Genomic DNA, 21,937 nt, shown 5'->3' with positions numbered 1-21,937 from the left:
ATTTGGATTGTTTCCAGTTTGGACTGTTGTGAATGGTGACTCTGAACATTTTTGTGCCTATGTTCTAAGATATTTTAATGATTGCTTTACTTATATTCCAAGCAATTGGTTGGAAAGTAGTAATAAGCATCGCTTATATTTGCCTGCTTAAGAATTGTATTTTGTTCACCTTCCCAACACCTCATTTTACAGATGATGTGCCAAGAACTTAAGAACTTTCCCTTAGGTCCTACTGTGGTCAAATAGCAGAGCCAGTATCCCAAAAGACAGGTTCCTGACCCAGGCAGGCCCCCAGGAACAAAATGTGGGCCTGAGGCCATGGAACACTGCACTTTCCTGCCCTGGGTTCCCACTTCAAAGTCTTCATGAGCCTATTGACTGAAAGAAAAATACATAACATAAAAGTTGAGTTAAGCCTGGAGACAGCCTCTCAGATAGGTCTGAGGAACTGCTCTGAAGAGGTAAGGGAGGAGCCAGGATACAGAGGAACATTTTTATGAGAAAAACATGTAGTCACACATCAAAAGGTTACTGCTAATCACAAAGAAAATATCTCAGGTGAATGACTTTAGTGCTTTTCTGCCTATGCGAGGATGCAAGAGTCTGGGGTCATTTGAATTTTTTTCCTTAGATTTGCATGTTAACTCTCTAAAGGCCAGTATATTCAATGCACAGAATATTTTCTTTCTCCTTTCTGAATTCCCCGCAGGGTGCACCGTCAGTAATGGCTTGATCCTTGTGGAACTGGATTAGCAGGCAATTTTTTTTCTTTATGAGCCTGTGTGTGAAGCTGCCATGGCCTGTGGCAGTGACTCTCAACCAGGGGCGGCTCTGCCCACCAGGGAGCACTTGGGAATAGTTGAGAACTTCTGGCTGTCACAGCTGGCGGAGGGCAGGGGGAACCCCTGGCATTTCATCGTCAGAGGCCAGAGATGCTGCTCAGCACCCCTACAGCACACACAGGGCAGCCCCCCTCCCACCCAACAAGGAATGGTCAACAGTGCTGAGGCTGAGAAATCCTGGGCTAGGCGATCCTGGCAGCTGTAAGGAGGAATAACCCTTTCCTGTGATAAAAATGTCTCATTTCTCTTGTTATTATTTTAAAAATAGCTCTAGTGAAGTATTATTAATATCTAATAGTATATCCTTAAAGTGTAAAAGTTGACACATTTTGATTTATGTTCATGCCCATGGAATCATCACCACAGTCAAGATGGTGACCATCTGCGTCAGCACCGGAAGTGCACCCCTTAATAACTCTTCCCCCTTCCTCCCTCCCTTTGCCCCACCCTCCTCTCTTTTCCTTCCCCCAGGATCCTCAGCTACAACTCCCTGCAGTGTATCCCTCCTCTGGCCTTCCAGGGGCTTCGCTCCCTGCGCCTGCTGTGAGTCTTCCCGTTCTCCATTCCTCCGGGGAACTCTGCCCCACGAGGGGCCTCCTCATCCCCTGGTGGACAGGAATGTCCCCACGTCCCTCTTCACCCCGCTGCTGGGCAGGAAGGTCCCCGTGTCCAGGGCCCCAGCAGGACCAACTGTGCCCAAAGTGGAAGGCCAGTCTTCTCTCATTTGGGTCCCTAGCGGAGGCCCAGGAATACATGGGAAACTTTGGGGAATGCTCATCCAAAGTTGCAGAGACAGTAGGGGCTTAGTCTTCTGTCTCAGAGAATCCAGCAACCAGGGGCTACTGCCGGCCCCAAGTTGTGTTTGGCATATACGTGTAGGGGCAAGTTCCTAGGCATTCAAGATAAGGTAGCCCCTCGCTGGCATGTGAGTTTCCTGTCAAACGGTGAATGTTGAACCTGCTCTAAAGAATTCCCACTGCGAGGTGTGGCCTGTGCTCACAGCACACCTCTGGAGTATCCTTGCCCTAAGTCCTCTGGCAGCCACCTGGGGCAGGGGGGCATTCTATACCCTCAACTAGGGTCTCACCAGTAGCTTCCCTATCGGGAAGAAGCCTGTACCCCTCAGGCTCCCTGGCTGAGTTAGGGAGGGTGCGTGTCCATTTGTCCTGTGAACAGGCATGGTGCGTGGGTTAGTTGTGATAGCACAAGTGGGGTCTGTGATAGTCACAGAGTCTGTGCTAGCCTCTCCTTGCCTGTGGCCATCCTAGCAGGATCTCTCACTCAGGGACCCTCTCCCTCAAACACGCCCCTCTCAGCAGAGAGAGTATCTCCATCAGTTCCTGAGTCTGCCTCAGTCTGAGTCCTGACGGCCTCTTCTCTCTTCAGGTCCCTGCATGGCAATGACATCTCCACCCTCCAAGAGGGCATCTTTGCAGACGTGACTTCCCTGTCTCACCTGTAAGTAACTCTGACCCAGTCTCCTCAGCACCTCTTTGTATTTAAATGGAACTTGGATTCCAAGAAAGATGTCGCCTCTTGAGATTATTACTTTTAATTTAGCTCGTGAGCTTCAAATGCTTCCTGTTTCAGACTCTTACACATTCAGATGGGATTGAGAACAGTTCCTCATGAGCAATAATAAAAGTAGTCATGACCTTGTGTTGACTGCCGAGCACGGCACCTCCATCAGCTAATGCAACCCCCCAGCACTCCTACAACACAGCTACCATTATTCCCATCTTCCACATGAGGAGGCAGGTCCAGAAATTTGACACGCTCACCCAACGTTGCGTAGGGCAACAGTAGGGGCTGAGTCTTCAGTCTCAAAGCCTGTTCTCTGAAGCACAATGCCAGTATTGTGCCTCTGACTTCACATGGTAGGTGAGAAGCTCTGGAAATTTAGTACCCCCAAGGAGTGTAATTGGTATAACTGGATGCTGAAATGAAATGTAAATGAAAGTGAAAGTCGCTCAGTCGTGTCCGACTCTTTGTGACCCCATGGACTATACAGTCCACGGAATTCTCCAGCCCAGAATACTGGAGTGGGTAGCTGTTCTCTACTCCAGGGATCTTCCCAACTGAGGGATCGAACCCAGGTCTCCCGCATTGCAGGCGGATCCAACTGAGCAACTTTCACTTTCATTGGATGCAGAAGGGCTTCTAAAACCATTTAGCTGGCAACACCAAGAGCATTCTTAAAAAGCAGTATGCTCAGTTCCTCAGAAGGCTGAATGTAGTACCATATAACCCAGCAATTCTACTCCTAAGTATGAATCCCAAAGAACTGAAAGCAAAGACTCAAACAGATACCTGTACACCCTGTTTAGTATTATTCACACAATAACTATACAGCAGAAACAACCCAAGTATCCACAGACAGATGAATGGATAAAAAAATATGGTACAGTGGGATATTATTCAGCCATAAAAAGGAATGAAGTTCTGACACGTGAGCAGACCTTTAAAATATGTGAAATAGCTAAGACATAAAAGGACAAATATTGTGTGATTCCACTGAAATGAGGGACCCAGACTAGTTAAATTTGTAGCTACAGAATGAAGAATGGTGGTTGCCAGGAGCCAGGAGGAAGAGGAAAAGGCAATTTGTGTTTAATGGGTAAAGAGTTTCTGTTCAAGGTGATAAAAAGGTTTTGGAACCAGATAGTGGTGCTGTGTACTCAGTCGTGTCCGACTCTTTGCGATCCCACGGACCGTAGCCCACCGGGCTCCCCTGTCCATGAATTCCTCCCTGTCCATGAAATCTTCCCTGTCCATGAAATCCCCCTGTCCATGAAATCCCCCCTGTCCATGAAATCCCCCCTGTCCATGAAATCTTCCCTGTCCATGAAATCCCCCCTGTCCATGAAATTCCCCCTGTCCATGAAATCGTCCCTGTTCATGAAATCCCCCTGTCCATGAAATACTGGAGTGGGTTGCCATTTCCTTCTCCAGATAGTGGTGATGGTTACACAATATTGTGAGTGTAATTGATGCCACTGAGATGTACACTTAAAATGGTCAAAATGGCAAATTTTATGTGATAGGTATTTTACTATAATTTAAAAATGAGGGCGTATAAAAGCAGTGGGCCATGAATTACGATTAATTAGGGTCATCCTAATTCTGAAGGTGGGGCCAGGCACAGAGCAAATGCGTCCTTTCCTATCCTCTCATCTATAGGTCGAGATCATGTTCGGCCAGACGGTTGCAGCTGGGACCCTGGGCATCACCACATGCTCATGCTCTCTGCCTCACAGCCAAGCAGCCAGGGCCCAAGTAGGCAGGCAAATCCAGATCAGAGAGCTTTTTGGGGTCCCCAGCATCTCTGCTTGAAGTTCATTCACTCAACAACCTCCCTGGATTTTCTCAGCTCTAAGACTCATCATTTCCGCATTTCAGTCTCTGAGATCAGAGTGTATCTTACAGATGATCTGTGGGTACTTAGTGAACACCCAGAACTGATCTCCTTTAGGATGGACTGGTTGGATCTCCTTGCAGTCCAAGGGACTCTCAAGAGTCTTCTCCAATACCACAGTTCAAAAGCATCAATTCTTCGGCACTCAGCTTTCTTCACAGTCCAACTCTCACATCCATACATGACCACTGGAAAAACCATAGCCTTGACTAGACAGACCTTTGTTGGGAAAGTAATATCTCTGCTTTTGAATATACTGTCTAGGTTGGTCATAACTTTCCTGCCAAGGAGTAAGCGTCTTTTAATTTCATGGCTGCAATCACCATCTGTGGTGATTTTGGAGCCCCCAGAAATAGTCTGACACTGTTTCCACTGTTTCCCCATCTATTTCCCATGAAGTGATGGCACCAGATGCCATGATCTTAGTTTTCTGAATGTCGAGCTTTAAGCCAACTTTTTCATTCTCCTCTTTCACTTTCATCAAGAGGCTGTTTAGTTCCTCTTCACTTTCTGCCGTAAGGGTGGTGTCATCTGCATATCTGAGGTTATTGATTTTCCTCCTGGCAATCTTGATTCCAGCTTGTGCTTCTTCCAGCCCAGTGTTTCTCATGATGTACTCTGCATATAAGTCAAATAAGCAGGGTGACAATATACAGCCTTGACGTACTCCTTTTCCTATTTGGAACCAGTCTGTTGTTCCATGTCCAGTTCTAACTGTTGCTTCCTGACCTGCATATAGGTTTCTCAAGAGGCAGGTCAGGTGGTCTGGTACTCCCAGCTCTTTCAGAATTTTCCACAATTTATTGGGATCCATACAGTCAAAGGCTTTGGCATAGTCAATAAAGCAGAAATAGATGTTTTTCTGGAACTCTCTTGCTTTTTGCGTGATCCAGCGGATGTTGGCAATTTGATCTCTGGTTCCTCTGCCTTTTCTAAAACCAGCTTGAACATCTGGAAGTTCACGGTTCACGTACTGCTGAAGCCTGGCTGGGAGAATTTGGGGCATTACTTTACTAGCGTGTGAGATGAATGCAATTGTGCAGTAGTTTGAGCATTCTTTGAGACTGCCTTTCTTTGGGACTGGAATGAAAACTGACCTTTTCCAGTCCTGTGGCCACTGCTGAGTTTTCCAAATTTGCTGGCATATTGAGTGCAGCACTTTCACAGCATCATCTTTTAGGATTTGAAATAGCTCCACTGTAATTCCATCACCTCCACTAGCTTTGTTGGTAGTGATGCTTTCTAAGGCCCACTTGACTTCACATTCCAGGATGTCTGGCTCTAGGTGAGTGATCACACCATCATGATTATCTGGGTCATGAAGATCTTTTTTGTACAGTTCTGTGTATTCTTGCCACTTCTTCTTAATATCTTCTGCTTCTGTTAGGTCCATACCATTTCTGTCCTTTATCGAGCCCATCTTTGCATGAAATGTTCCCGTGGTATCTCTACTTTTCTTGAAGAGATCTCTGGTCTTTCCCATTCTGTTGTTTTCCTCTATTTCTTTGCATTGATTCCTGAGGAAGGCTTTCTTATCTCTCCTTGCTATTCTTTGGAACTCTGCATTCAGATGCTTATATCCTTCCTTTTCTCCTTTGCTTTTCTTCTTTTCACAGCTATTTGTAAGCCCTCCCCAGACAGCCATTTTGCTTTTTTGCATTTCTTTTTCCATGGGGATGGTCTTGATCCCTGTCTCCTGTACAATGTCATGAACCTCCGCCCATAGTTCATCAGGCACTCTGTCTATCAGATCTAGTCCCTTGAATCTATTTCTCACTTCCACTGTATAATCATAAGGGATTGATTTAGGTCATACCTGAATGGTCTAGTGGTTTTCCCTACTTTCTTCAATTTAAGTCTGAATTTGGCAATAAGAAGTTCATGATCTGAGCCACAGTCAGCTCCCGGTCTTGTTTTTGCTGACTGTGTAGAGCTTCTCCATCTTTGGCTGCAAAGAATATAATCAATCTGATTTCAGTGTTGACCATCTGGTGATGTCCATGTGTAGAGTCTTCTCTTGTGTTGTTGGAAGAGGGTGTTTGCTATGACCAGTGTGTTCTCTTGGCAAAACTCTATTAGTCTTTGCCCTGCTTCATTCTGTCCTCCAAAGCCAAATTTGCCTGTTACTCCTGGGTGTTCATTGGAAGGACTGATGCTGAAGCTGAAACTCCAATACTTTGGCCACCTCATGTGAAGAGTTGACTCACTGGAAAAGACCCTGATGCTGGGAGGGATTGGGGACAGGAGGAGAAGAGGACAACAGAGGATGGGATAGCTGGATGGCATCACCGACTTGATGGACATGAGTTTGAGTGAACTCCGGGAGTTGGTGATGGACAGGGAGGCCTGGCGTGCTGTGATTCATGGGGTCTCAAAGAGTCGGACACGACTGAGTGACCAAACTGAACTGAACTGAATATGGTAACATTTCTCTACTTTTCCCATAGCAGGCATCTAACAATCTTAGACTCGAGGAAATAAAATAGTAATAAGTGCCACACATTGTGAGTTTGGTTGGGACAAGACTTTACTTCCACATGGGAAGTAGCTCTTGTGCCATGAGCCAGCTTCATAAATAAGACAGGGGCTGCCTTGAATCCACACTGAAGATTCTAGGACTTGGTGGGCAGAGTGCAGTGATTAATTAGTGATGTCTGCCATGGGAGTGGAATGGGTAAGAGGTTCTGTCCTCTGTGGCAGGGTTTATTATATCCATTTTATAGTCCCAGGTTCAGTCAAACAGATTCCCTAGGTCATAAAGCTAGGGAATGACAGAGACAGGAATTGAACGTAGGTGTGTCTGATTCCAAAGCTCTTTATTTATTCTTTATTGCCTCAATAAATATGTCCCGAGGAACTACAGTGAGTCAAATGCTGAAGAATTTACTAACAAAGGTTGCTGCCTTCTGTGACCATCTGGGATATTACAAAACAAATTCAAAGAAAGCAGTGACTAACTCTGGGCAAGTCAGATGACCTTCAGAGAGGAGGTGCTACCTTTACTGCCTTTGAAAAGACACTAGGAATTTGCCTTTTGGAGGCAAATTTGGAGAAGATAGGGAAGGACATTCTAGGAAGAGGGAATAGCTTGTGCAAAGGCATGGAGGCAAGAAAGTGAATGAAATATTCAGGGAGGCTATACTGTCCAGTGTGCTTCCCAGGTGGCTCAGTGGGGGTGAAGAATCCACCTGCAGTGTAGGAGATGCAGGTTCAGTTATTGGGTTGGGAAGATCCCCTGGAGGAGGGCATGGCAACCCACTCCAGTATTGTTGCCTGGAGAATCCCATGGACAGAGGAGCCTGGTGAGCTACAGTCCATAGAATCACCAAGAATCAGACATGACTGAATGAACACACACACACACGCTTACTGTGTGTGTAATATGTGGATATAGGGAGTTGTGTTAGGTAAGAAATTTGGGGTAGGAAGACAGGAGTGTAGAAACGGACACTGCCATTCTGTTGTAAAAGGTCTCTATGCTGAGGAGTTTGAGTTTTGTTCTGTAGATAGAAGCGAATCAAGGAAGAATTAAGTTGTGAAAACTCCTGGAAAGCCATGGTGACATATGGAAGCTGGATGGGATGGGAAGAGTCAGGAGGGAGCCTGGCTGGAGACAGTGGCTCTGGACGAAGACCAGGCAGGGGTCGTGTTGTTCATTCTTCTTGATGACTGCCACTCACAGGGCCTTGATTGTATCTAAGTTTAGCAATTTTTGGTTGTGAGCTCATTGTTTGCTGATGTTAGGAATTCTGAGGGCCTACATAGGTAATGCTTCTCTCTAGAGAGTTCACGTGTGTGTCTTTGATGGGCCAGGCCTGCTGCTGCTCTGGGCCCCTGCTGCTGTCCTCTCCCTTGCTTACCCCTGGGCTGTGCTGACCGTCTGCTCCAGCTCTCCCCCTGGCCAGGAAAGGCCTTTTCAAGCATCTGGCCCACCTCTTCCGCCTTCGTGTGTGTTGTCTGCTTGCGTGTGTGCGTGCTAAGTCGCTTTAGTCAAGTCCGACTCTGTGTGACTCTATGGACTGTAACCTGCCGAGCTCCTCTGTCCATGGGATTTTCCAGGCAAGAATAGTGGAGCGGGTTGCCATGCTGTCCTCCAAGGGATCTTCCGACCCAGGGATCAAACTGTATCTCTTGTCTCCTGCTTTGGCAGGCTGGTTCTTTACTGCTAGCATCACCTGGGAAGCCCATCTCTTTTGCTTGGGCTTTACCTCTCCTCCTTCGCTGTGAAAACTGAATCATGCCCAAGGATGTTCTGATCTTGCCCTCAGCTCAAAATCTAGAGGCTTTGCTTTTCCAAAGGGAAATAAACAACATTTTTTTCCCTCTTTAAAGGTTATTTATTTTAATTGGAGGGTAATTACTTTACAATACTGTGATGGGTTTTGCATTCATCAATATGAATCGGCTGTAGGTGTACATACGTCCCCTCTCTCCTGTTGAAAAAGAACATTCAGACATTGTAACATATTTGTGGGTAGAGAAAGAACAAAATATGTATTTTGCAATGATATATCAAATTCTCAATTCCATTTTCAACTGAAATTTACTGATTCAAACAATCTTTGAGAGAATAGCATTGAAACATCAGTTCAGTTCAGTTCATTCGCTCAGTCGTGTCCGATTCTTTGCAACCCCATGGATTGCAGCACACCAGGCCTCCCTATCCATCATTGACTCCAGGAGTTTACCCAAACTCCTGTCCATTGAATCGGTGATGCCATCCAACCATCTCATCCTTTGTCATCCCCTCCTCCTCCCACCTTCAATCTTTCCCAGCATCAGGGTCTTTTCAGATGAGTCAGCTCTTCACATGAGGTGGCCAAAGTATTGGAGTTTCAGCTTCAGCATCAGTCCTTCCAATGAACACCTGGGACTGATTTCCTTTAGGATGGACTGGTTGGATCTCCTTGCAGTCCAAGGGACTCTCAAAACTCTTCTCCAACACCACAGTTCAAAAGCATCAATTCTTCAGTGCTCGGCTTTCTTTAGAGTTCAACTCTCACATCCATACATGACCTCTGGAAAAACCATAGCCTTGACTAGATGGACCTTTCTTTATTGGCAAAGTAATGTCTCTGCTTTGTAATACATACACATGACCATATGTAAAATAGATAGCCAGTGGGAGTTTGATATATGATGCAAGACACCCAATGCCAGTGCTTTGTGACAACTGGAGGGATGGGGTGAGGAGGGAGGTGGAAGGGGGATTCAAGAGGAAGACAACATATGTTTTGTGTGAACAAAAACCTGAAGCTGCAAAGCCAGATTTGAGCCCATGCCTATCTATAAATTCAGACGTTAGGAAAACAGTGATATCAGGCTAGAAGCCAGATCCAGATCTAACTTGTTAGAAAAAAAACACAAAACAGTAAGTAGAGCTCAGTGGAATTGGTAGAGCTCAGTGGAAGTGGTAATTGCAGAACAGGGTGTTAGCACTACCAATTAGATATGTTTATTGGTTGCCCTATTTCTCCCTAAAATAGCATCTATGTGGAAGAAATTTTCCATTATTATGAAGCAACCTTGTCAGTACATTCTTCCCTCTATACCCAGGGTTTCAAATGGGAGTCGGCAGCAGCCTGAGAAGTGTACGTATGTTTGTGTTCAGGCGTGTGCCCATCTAATGCTAGTGGAATATGTGTGCATGTGCACACATGTAGCTGTTATTTCTTCTGCATGAGAAGCTGCAAGTGAGCAAGTACAAGGGGTCAAGGAATGGGAAACGGATAGCACAGACTCACTGCATTCTTTCTGGGCTTCACAAAGACCACAGGCCGTGTGAAGGGAAGGAGGTGCCCATGGGTCTGTCCCAAGTCAGGGTTTGCCCAAGAGTTAGCATCCAGTGTTCCTGGCTCCCAGAGGTGCCCTCTGTTCTTAGTGTGACTCTGACCTGGGCCTCTCCTCTTCACTGGCAACACACAAGGCGGGTGGGTGGGCTGAGGGTGTGTGGGGGTGAGGTCCACCATAGTTAACCCCCTTGAACTTAGAGTAGGAACCAGGATGTGGTGTTAGGTGTTTGTCTTGCCATCAGCTTGCAGCAGGATCTCAGTTCATTCAGCTCTTCGGGTTCTTTCCTTGCCTGTACACAGGTTATTTCTCATGTCCACGAGCGTTCTAACTACATACCATAATCAGGCTGTCATGGTTACGAGCGCTCGTCACTGCCCGCACATCTCTGCTGCTGTCCACTTGGATATTTACAGTTAACTCATCTTTCCTGCATTTGTCTATCCATCCATCCGTCCATCAGCCAATATTCGCTATGTGCCAAATCCTGTGGCAAGGCTCCCCAATGTCATCCTTCATGTCTATAATCTGGCATTTTGTTGCCCCTAATCTGATACCTGCGGGAACACTAGACTTCTGAGTTCATTAAAAATTCATTGTGGAAAGTGAATATGAAATGATTAGGTAAATCATGGGATGCCCATATGACAAAATAACAAGTAGTTAGTTATAGTATTTATGATACTGTACTTTATTATTTAATGAAAACACAGAATAAAGAAGATGGTATACTCTGATTTCAGTGATGTGTGTGTGTATATATATATATATATATAAGGAATAGATGAAAATTAAATTAGTTACATTTATGGAGTGGTAGATGATTCCTTTATTTTTTAGTTTCTTTTGCTTTCATACTGAGGTTTGTGCTTTTCTCCCGCTTGTAGGCAGGGGTTCATCCGGCAAACGGGGGGGGGGGTTCTGCTGGTTCAGGTGCCATGTGGGGTTGGTGACAGCTGCTCTCATGGAGCTTCATCCCAGTAGAAGGAGGCAGGGATGCACATGAAGAAATTTCCTGGGAGGAGGACTAGCTCAGGTGAAGAGATTTTGAAAGTTTAGTCTATGCTAAACTCTATGGTTGGCACCTCTGTCATAGGAGGTCTATTTCTGTCTTGGTTATGTTAATAGAAGAAGCCCAGCGGGCCTTGGCACAAACAGATGAAATAGCTACTATTTCAACTATTTCCAAGTTAAACCAAAGATCAACAGCACAGGGTTGTTTATGCTTTTGTCGGGGGATGGACTTGACTCCACAGTCCTTTTGGATTGATGAGTGGCCTGGCTGTTCCCCCCACTGGTCTCAGCAGGGCCTGTGGCTGTCCACGCCCTGGGAGTTCACAGTCATTTTATTGGGAAAAATGGACTCCAGGTGAAAGTGAACTACTCGAACTAATAAAGTAGTCAGAAAAAAAAAAAAATAGTGTTTGGAGAAATAAAAGCTTGAAATGTTGAAATCAGGAGTCGCTCACCATCTGCTCTGTATAGCAACAAGTAAAACGTGTTGGTCAAGCCAGAATGCCTAATTTTCAATAGCTTTGTATGTGACTTTGGTAGCTTTTATTATCTCTATATTGTGTATATATATATAAAATAGAGAATAATATATATAAATATAGAGAATAATATATATAAAAATTGAGAATAATATACATATATATTATATAATATATATGAAGAATTGAAAAGGGCATGACTTTGTTGCCATTTATGGGGAGGATTTATGCAGGAATTGGGAATTGTGACATCCTAAGATGTGTCAACGGCCTCCACATTCACAACAGCTTTAGATTTAGTCTTTTGGACTTTTTCTCTAAATGAGTTACAAGACTGAGAGAAGAAGCCCTTCAGAATAAACTCTCTACTTCCTCATGGCTCATTAGCAGAACACACTCCTGCAGTGTGGTGCAAAAATACTTTCAATAAATTCTATATTTATCTTTTGAATAGCATAATTACATTACCTCATACTATATTAAAAATATCAGTCTGGTGAATATAGATGTTTTAAATATACCACTGTTTTGTAGTCCTGTTATTTTTCTAAGTCTTTATTATTATTTTCTTAACGCAATGGAGCTTCAGAAAATCGAAGTGTCTGAACTTCCTCTACCTCTGAGAAGCCCTGGCAGTGTTCAGGGAAAAGAGGAAGGTGTTGCCTTGTCCTATTAGCCAGGATGGATGCTGTCAGCAAATCAGAACAGAAAAAGTGAAATACACGTCAAAGCTGAACTGGCTTTCTTTTTCCAAGCTGCATTATTCCCTCGGCACCCATTTCAGGCTCGATGTGCTTGTCTTTCTCCCCCTTCCAGATTGCAGGCTCTTTATCGAATCATAAAGTGAGCCCCAGAGATGTTAAGTGAGCCGCTCAAGGTCACCCGGGCAGTGAGCAGCTGCGCCAGGGGCCAGAGTCCAAGACTGTTGAGCCTGCTTTATAGGAAGGGCCGTCATCAGCTGTGCTATTTGGGGGAATTCCTGCTCAGAGTCACTGCTGCTTTTATCAGACCCCACGCATCGCCAGGGGAGCCGCTTCCTCTGTGTTGCCCAGACACGGGTGGAAAACGACAATGCATCCATTTGGTGCTTAATAGATGTGCTCATTCTCCTGAACAGTATATAGCCTTATGTTTTCACAATAATGTCGATATAAATGAGCTTCAGATACGAGGCTCTGGTTTTTCTGTTTGCTGGCTCAAAGACCACTGGCAACCTTTGTTCCCCCAAATCCATGTCTTGTTCATCTCTGAATCTCTCACTGTGGTTTAGTCAGAGGGTTATGAGCTTGCCCACCAGCCTGGCCAAAGCCTAAGAAGTTGGCAGTGCCCCGTGTCAGTATCAGTGTGGGGATGCGAGGGAGCGGGCACACCCCTCACCCTGCCGGCAAGTGTAAGTCGTTACAACCTTTTTTGGAGGCTGGCTGTGAACATTTTGGGCTTCCCTGTTAGCTCAGTTGGTAAAGAATCTGCCTGCAATGCAGGAGACCCTGGTTCAATTCCTGGGGTGGGAGGATCCCCTGGAGAAGGGATAAGCTACCCACTCCAGTATTCTTGGGCTTCCCTTATGGCTCAGCTGGTAAAAAATCTGCCTGCAATGCAGGAGACCTGGATTTGATTCCTGGGTTGGGAAGATGCCCTGGAGAAGGAAAAGGCCACCCACTCCAGTATTCTGGCCTGGAGAATTCCATGGACTGTGTAGTCCATGGGGTCCCGAGGAGTGGGACACCACTGAGCGACTTTCACTTTCACTTCACTGTGACCATTTTACGTGCCCTTCCTCTGCGACATGAACCCCCTTCTAGGCATCTGTTCTAGAGAAATGGCCTCTCCTTGCAGAGAGGCATGGACAAAGTGTTCACTGCTGCTGGAAACAACTGGAGTGTCTGGCAGTGAAAGCTATGAAGTGTCCGTTCTTTGGGATGCTCTTAAGCAGTTTGATAAAATGAGGTGGATCCATATAGCTGACCTGAAGAGGTCTCCAAGGCATGCTGTTTAGTGACAAGAAGCAGGCTGCTCAGTGACTGTGTGTGCTGGATGGATATAATCTCTCTCTCATGAAGAACCGACCGTATGTGTAAATATGGGAAAGGATTGGAAGGCTACCCATGGAGTATGATGACCTTGTGACCATGGGTCCTGTGGTTGGCAGGGACAGTGGACTTTTTTGTAATGAGGATGTATTGTAGTTTATGTAACCACTCCCCCACTGACGAACACGGGAGGCTTCCCGTCTATTACAAACAATGCTGAGATCAATACTGTTGCACAGATGCCTTTACACACTTATGCAGGCACAGATCTGTGAGATGTGCCAGAAACAGAGTTACTGGGTCAAAAGGCAACTGTATTGCTAGCTAGCTAGGTATCAGGCAATACCCCTCTGTTGGAATTCTACCATCTTGCATTCCCATCAGTCACACAGGAATGTGCCTTTTAAAAAAATCAAGGTGAAATTCAAGGAATATAAAATTAACCATTTTAATGAATACAATTTAGTGGTATTGAGGACATTCACAATGCCGTTTAAAGTGAGACTGTTGTGCGCCATGTCTGAAAATGATTTACAATGAGAATATGCTTATGCACTTCTTGTTTAATTGAAAATGAAGAGAAAAATTAAAGAGGATAGGCTTATAAAAAAAAGAGGGGGCTTCCCTGGTGGTCCAGTGACTAACACTCTGCTCTCCATGCCGGGGGCCGGGGTTCCATCCCTTGTCAGGGATCTAGATTCCAAGTGCTGCAACTAAGACCTCACGCAGTCAAATAATTATTTAATTAATATTTTTAAAAATAACATAGGCTCTCAAGTCAGACAGCTCTAGGTCTGGATCAGGGGGCTGTGCTTCACTGATTGTGTGACTGCAGGAAAATGACTTATTCCACGTGAGGCTCAGTTCCCACATCTTTGAGATGGAGAAGAGAAAGCTTATACTGTGGGGCTGATGAGAGGACTAGATGCGCTAACGTGGGAGAAGCTGGTTCATCACAGCAGCAAATGCTGGTTCCTCTCTCCCTGGTACACCCTGGAGGCGGTGCCGACAGAGGCTCCGGCCTCAACAGCCTGAGTTCAGATCCTACCTCCCCCCTTTCTCTGTGCATCTTGGGCAAGTGTCTTCACCTTCTGAGTTTCAGTTTCAACATGTAAAACGGGGTTAGTAAGGTGTGATGAGGACTAAGCGAGATAACAGGTGCAAAGTACTTAAATCTGTCCTGGCTACATGGTTAGTGCTCACTGAATGGGGATTTTTAGGGTTTTGCCAGCTCCGGGCATAATGTCTGATACCTGGTACCCAATGGGTGAAGGACTCCATGAAGCTGTAATGTCTGCTCCTCTCTCCTCTCTAACCCAGGGCCATCGGTGCCAACCCCCTGTACTGTGACTGCCACCTGCGCTGGTTGTCCAGCTGGGTGAAGACAGGCTACAAGGAACCGGGCATTGCCCGCTGTGCCGGGCCCCCGGACATGGAAGGCAAACTGCTCCTCACCACGCCTGCCAAGAAGTTTGAATGCCAAGGTGAGCCCAGGAGTGCAAGAAGGGATGGCGGGTACGGGGTTGCATCCCCCCACTTCCTGCTTCCCCATCAACCTGGCAGGACCTTCCCGTCACTTCTGTGTCCCTGTGGTGACTGGCTGGGTGGGGGACAGATGGCAGGAATGTGGCCCCTGCTGCTTATTAGCATGACTGCCCTCTTGTCCTGACATACAACAAGCAAAAAAATAAAAAAAGCCAGGCGGAAGATCTCAGGCCGTAAGGGCTCTAATCCCTCCCTTGGGTTATGTAAGGAAAATAAAAATAGCAGCAGTGTTTCTGGAAGCTCCAAGCCTCCCAGCAGTACAGGCACTCAGGCCTCCCTTTGGTAGGAATTGTGCTCAGCAATTAGCTTAAACCCCTGGGCACTGAACCCAGCTGCTACCCTCCTGACATCTCTAGAAATCCAGGGCCTGGTGTGATTGGAGGCACCTCACCCTGGGCATTTGTAAACACGGGCTCGGGGATTGATTGACTGATTGACTGAAGGCCAAGGGAACCCTGCCGAGCAGAAGGCAGTGGCTGAGTGGCTGCCCCAGGCTTGGCTTGTATGCAGGGGTACAGCTGCAGAAGGGCACTGGAGGCCGTGGGGCACGGCTCCTGCCCTCCACAAGCTCACAGACCACCAGTAGAAATGAAACTGACAGCCAGAGGTTAATAAGGAAGCCCCAGGCCACCCTGCATGCAGGATGCTATCACAGCAGCAACACTTCAGAAGGGTCCGGTCTGCGGCTTGGCTGGCAGCTGTGGGGAGCAGGCCAATTTATGTTGAAATATTTGCTCAGTATTTATTTAATGGTCTGGGACTGGTACTGATGAGAGGTTTGTGTGTGTGTGTGTGTGTTTAAATTTAACTGGGGGCTTCCCTGGTGGCTCAGCAGTAAATAATCCAGCTGCGAATGTAGGAGACACAGGTTTGATCCTTGATCTGGGAAGATCCCACGTGGCACGAAGCAGCTAAGCCCGCGCACCACAACCACTGAGCCTGTGCCCTGGGGCCACAAGCACGGAGCCCACGTGCCGCAGCTCCTGAAGCCTGCATGCCCGGGAGCCTGCGCCACAGCAAGAGAAGCCACTGCAGCGAGAAGCCTGAACACAGCAAGGAAGAGTAGCCCTCACTTGCCGCAATAAGAGAAAAACCCGTGTAGCAATGAAGACAAAACAGAGCCAAAAGTAAATAAATAATATATAAAAAGAAATCTCCTTTAAAAAATTTTTTATTGGAATACAACATGCATAACAGAAAATTACACAGATAGTTAATGAAAGGCTCAGTGAATTTTCACAAATTGAACCCATCCAGGTCAAGAAGTAAGAGTTAGAACTGGACATGGAACAACAGACTGGTTCCAAATCGGAAAAGGAGTATGTCAAGGCTGTATATTGTCACCCTGCTTATTTAACTTATATGCAGAGTACATCATGCGAAATGCTGGGCTGGATGAAGCACAGGCTGGAATCAAGATTGCTGAGAGAAATACCAACAACCTCAGATACACAGATGATACCACCCTTATGGCAGAAAGCAAAGAAGAACTAAAGAGCCTCTTGATGAAAGTGAAAGAGGAGAGTGAAAAAGTTGGCTTAAAACTCAACATTCAGAAAACTAAGATCATGGCATCCAGTCCCATCACTTCATGGCAAATAGATGGGGAAACAATGGAAACAGTGACAGACTTTATTTTTTGGGCTCCAGAACCACTGCAGATGGTGACTGCCGCCATGAAATTAAAAGATGCTTGCTCCTTGGAAGAAAAGCTATGACCAATCTAGACGGTATATTAAAAAGCAGAGACATTACTTTACCAACAAAGATCCGTATAGTCAAAGCTATGGTTTTTCCAGTAGTCACATATGGATGTGAGAGTTGGACTATAAAGAAAGCTGAGCGCCAAAGAATTGATGCTTTTGAACTGTGGTGTTGGAGAAGACTCTTCAGAGTCCCTTGGACTGCAAGGAGATCCAACCAGTCCATCCTAAAGGAAATCAGTCCTGAATATTCATTGGAAGGATTGATGCCAAAGCTGAAACTCCAATACTTTGGCCACCTGATGCAAAGAACCAACTCATTGGAAAAGACCCTGATTCTGGGAAAGATTGAAGGCAGGAGGAGAAGGGGACGACAGAGGATAAGATGGTTGGATGGCATCACCGACATGATGGACATGAGTTTGAGTAGGCTCTGGGAACTGGTGATTGACAAGGAAGCCTGGTGTGCTGCAGTCCATGGGGTCACAAAGAGTCAGACACGATTGAGCGACTAAACTGACTGTCTGAGGTATCTAGCACCTGGATCAAGAAACAGAGCCCCACCTGTAACCCATGAGGATTCCCCTGCAGTTATTACCAGAAAGTGTTTCTCCTTCTAGTCAAACTCATGCATTTTCAGTGGAACTAATGTTTCTCTACTTCTAGAAAGAGTCTGAAATAGAGTGAGTGAGTGAATGAAAGTTGCTCAGTCGTGTCCAACTCTTTGCGACCCCTTTGAGTATACAGTCCATGGAATTCTCCAGGCCAGGATACTGGAGTGGGTAGCTTTTCCCTTCTCCAGGGGATCTTCCCAACCCAGGGATCGAACCCAGGTCTCCTGCATTGCAGGTGGATTCTTTACCAGCTGAGCCACAAGGGAAGCCCAACAATACTGGTGTAGGTAGCCTATCCCTTCTCCAGGGGATCTTCCCGACCCAGGGATCAAACCAGGGTCTCCTGCACTGCAGGCAGATTCTTTACCAATGGAGCTATGAGGGAAGCCCCTCTGAAGTGGAAACCTAACTTAACTGGCTGGTCTTACTATTTATTCTTGTGAGGTCCTCATGCTCTTCATAGGGGCCCAGCTCTGGCTGCTGGCTCCTCACCCACCTTCAAGCCCTTCACCACCAGTGAGTCCTGAAGGGGCTGGAGAAGGTCATGCCTGCGGCCAGAGAGGAGACAGGAAAGGGTCTTTCCCTGTTCAGCCTTGGAGAGAAACAAGTTCTAGGCGATGGACATTTTTCCTCCTAAGCGTGGCCTCCTCTCAGAGCCAGATCTCTTCTCTGCTGGAGTGGCCACCTTTGCTGTCCAGGCCAGCAAGTGACTGGGCTGAGGTGGTTGCTGTGGAAGGGTATGAGGGGATGGAGAAAACCTCAGCTGATTTCTATGATCGTGACCATGACATTCTCACACCGATGCCCCTGCTCTGCCCGCCACGTGGGAGCTCCTTACTATCCAACACCCGCCTGCGAAACACTTTTTTGGGATTATCTCATTTAGTCCTTCCAGCCCCATGAGGGGGGTTTTTAACTCTGTTTTTACAGAGGAGGGTCCGGAGTCTGGAGAGGTGGATGTGAGGGAGGGTGAGCGTGATCCAGAGGAAATACAGGGAGAGGCAAGAACCTTGGGGAGAGGGCTCCCACCATGCGTCCCTGCATGCCAGGATGCCGGGGCCGGGGCGTGGGGTTCTGCCCAGCCCTGTTCCCCTGCCTCCCCACTGCACTAACGCTCCCCTTTGCCTTAGGTACCCCCACCCTGACTGTCCAGGCCAAGTGTGACCCCTGCTTGTCCAGCCCATGCCAGAACCAGGGTACCTGCCGCAATGACCCCCTTGTGGGGTACAGGTGTGCCTGCCCCAGCGGCTACAAGGTGCGTGCGGGCTGAAGTCGGAGGCTGGGGGTCTGCTCGAGGGCGCGGTATGGCAGGCTTGGGGCTGTCCTGTTGGTCAGCCCACAGGGGCCAGGGCGGCTCCTGGCTCAGAGCAGGAGCCCAAGTGAGTGTGTCATCATGACCTGACACGTGCATGAGTACACAAGTAACTCCCGGGACAGGAAGGCTGAGTTGCTGAGGGGGCTGGCTGGCTCTGCTGACTCATTGGCCCCTGGGTCTCCCTGGGGTGCCCCCCCTCAATCACTGTCTTCCTCCCCAGGGCCGAGACTGTGAGGTGTCCCTGGACAGCTGTTCCAGCAGCCCCTGTGGAAATGGTGGGACCTGCCGCTCACAGGAGGGCGAGGATGCTGGCTTCACGTGAGTTACTTGTCCGGGGCTAGACCCTGGTGGGCAGGGTGTTGATGGGTCCGACCTCGGAGCCTTCTTCCTCTGAATGGGATGGCCCAGGGCCCTTGCAGTCTGGGAGATGGGGGGACAGGCTCAGGGGGAGCAGTCATTCACTCCAGATCACAGCCAGAGGCCTCTCCACACACCATCCCCTCGCCCCCACAGGCCAAGCCCCCGACGCTCACAGACAGTGGAAGCACAGAGACTCTGGGGGATGACCAGGTCACCCAGCAGGCTGGGTCGGGGTTGGGCTTAGAGCTCCTGCTCCAGGCTTCTCCCTGCTCTTGCCAGGTGCCAGGCAAGTCCTCCAATGGCACTGGGAACTGTTACCTAGGGCATATGCACTGGCAGTGCCAAGAGGCAGTTGGGGACATTTTAAACTCCTATCATTTCTATTAACCTCCAGCTGAAGCCAAACACCTGCTTGTTGGGCCAACGGTGTCTGAAGGGAGGGCCCTGAGCCAGCTCCTCAGGACCATACCTCCACCTGAGCCCCCCGGAAGGGCTGGGGAAGCCTGCCCACAGGTGGGAGCAAGTCCTGGTCCCACCCTCCGGGGTCTCCCCCACCAGCTCGTGGGTCACTCTGCGCGCACCATGGGCACAGGTTCCCCACTGCTCAGTGAAGGGCTGGACCTCACCCAGATCCTCCACAGCTCATCCTGCAAGTCCTCCCAGTGCTGACATCGCCACGCGAGCCCCCCACTCACCCTGCTCCTCCAGAGTCTCTCGAGCCCCCCATCTTCCCAGAGTTCTCCTGTACCCAGAGTTTTTCTAAGAAGCACACAGAATTTAGTTGCTGAAAGTAATTTGCCAGCTGAGCAAACTGACTCTTCAGAAAATGATGTCAAGTCCACTGGCAGGAATGGTCAGCCTGTCTCTGCAAACCCAAATTACCAGATGTAAAAATGAAAACACTAAATGACCTCGTGGCAGGTGTCGCCTTGGAAACAGCATCCTTACAATAGGCTCTGACCTCCTCTGGGCTTGGCAGAAGCTCCATCAAAGCCCCCACCTCATTGGCTAGGCTACTGGGGGCATGTCTATGGAGGAGGGGTGCAGCTGTGAGGGTAGCCCCTCACACTTGGCATTCCTACAGACTGTGGGGAGCTGTGGGAAGGGTTCTTTTGGTAGAAAGGGGGTGCCTCCCTGAGTTACCTCGCAACCCTGAGACTTACAAGGGTCTCCTCTGTTATCCATCCCCAGCCCTACTGGAGGGGACTTAGCTGAGATCCCCTTAACCCGCTTCAGACCTCTCTGGTGTCCCGTGCAATCTTGCAGGGGGAATGAAATTCCAGGACACACCCTGAAACAGGCTTCACACCTTTTTGTTCACATACCTGCTCCCCCAAACAGATTTTTTTTAAATTACAAACTGCTTCACGCATTCTTAAGTGACAGCTAAAATTTTTCATGGTAAATTTAATTTTTCATTGCAAAGAAGGTCATTTCCAGGATACTGCACACATTATTAACACTTAAAAATAAAGCTATCATCCTTTAAATCACTCTTTTCTCATTCTTCAGTGAAAAATCACTTTATTTATTTATTTTTTTTATATTCTGTGACTGCCCATCTCTTTTTTTTTCTTTTAAATTTTATTTTATTTTTAAACTTTACATAATTGTATTAGTTTTGCCAAATATGAAAATGAATCCGCCACAGGCATACATGTGACTTTAAAATCACACGAAGGAGCTCCTCTTGAGCAAGCTGCAACGTCTCATGTCATTTGTGTTTCTTCTCAAACTAGTATTTCTATTTTATTCCCCTCACCGCCACCCTCCCTGACTTTTTCTTCTACTGTAATATGTTTTCATGTTAGAGAGGCTTTTCTTCAGCACCCTGTCATACCTTCCTGCCCCAACATGGGTATATAAGTTTAAATGGAAAATTTTTTCACTTCTTTCTTGTCCCCATAAACCTCTGATGAAAGTTTCTTTTGCATTATCATTATAATGATCAATAATATACAGTTGATTAGAACAACATAACTGTTTTCCAAAATTTGATTGATAATTATTACACATAAAAGTAACATTTTATTAGACTATATCTCTTAATGAGATAGATGGAGCTTTGTGTATGGATGGGCTTCCTTTTCTCCTCCTAATTGGTTCCTATGTCCAGACATGAATATTATGGAATATCAGAGGGCTTAGCAGCCAATCTACTCCTTTTTAAAATACATATATAGCAGCCCCCGCTCTCTCTCTCTCTATATATATATGGCTATAAATGCTGAGAATGTTCGTTCACATAAATAAACCAGTGGGATTAAGAGTTTTATTATAGTCATGTCTCTCAGTTACTTGAAACCCTTCCAAGTTAATACATCAAAAACCCAGAGTGATCGGTCATCAAAAATTATTTTTAATGCTCTATCTGCTCATAGTTCCATGAGGTCTTCCTTCAATTACTTTTTAATGCACAGAACTGGAAACCTCTTGACTTGCAAAAGCATTTGTTCCTTCATTTTGGAAACATCAGTATCCCTAACTGTCCCTTTATTTGGCACCAGAGGATCTTAGGCCCCAGGCATGGCCCACCTTGACTCAGGCCGGGATAGGTACCTGTGCACCTTTCAGGAGCTCTGGGGCAGGTCAGTTAAGGGAGGAGTTCGTGCAGAACTTGAAGCTGTGGAAATTAATTGCTCAGCCCTCTGTGACCCGCAAATCCTTTGGAAAATCACAGTTGCCCCAGGGGGGGAGTGTACCCCAGTTTGAAGATGACTGATATCCAGGACTCCTGCTTACCCCCCAGCCCTCTTCTTACCCCATCCCTGAAAAATGTGCTCCTCAAGTCCTGAACTATATAAACTGGGGGTGGACTGTAAGGCTCTCT

The 21,937-nt window shown here is 46.9% G+C and overlaps 1 protein-coding gene across 1 annotated transcript in view; it reads left to right on the top strand.

Moving 5' to 3' along the window:
- The window catches only part of SLIT1 (slit guidance ligand 1), a 172,803-nt gene that overhangs the window by 139,673 nt on the left and 11,193 nt on the right, over positions 1-21,937 (top strand). Inside the window, exons 24-28 of the mRNA XM_086379367.1 lie at positions 1,314-1,385; positions 2,229-2,300; positions 14,891-15,054; positions 18,563-18,687; positions 18,968-19,065. Coding sequence (XP_086235493.1) covers positions 1,314-1,385; positions 2,229-2,300; positions 14,891-15,054; positions 18,563-18,687; positions 18,968-19,065 — 531 coding nt within the window. The remainder of the gene's footprint in view (positions 1-1,313; positions 1,386-2,228; positions 2,301-14,890; positions 15,055-18,562; positions 18,688-18,967; positions 19,066-21,937) is intronic.

This window comes from Bos grunniens, chromosome 26 (genome assembly GCF_055505025.1).
Source record: "Bos grunniens cultivar Pamir isolate PY7600 chromosome 26, Bosgru_T2T1.0, whole genome shotgun sequence".
In the NCBI taxonomy this organism is placed as follows: Eukaryota; Metazoa; Chordata; class Mammalia; order Artiodactyla; family Bovidae; genus Bos; species Bos grunniens.
Note: the sequence above shows the minus strand (reverse complement) of the source record. Positions and strands in the feature narration are given on the sequence as shown.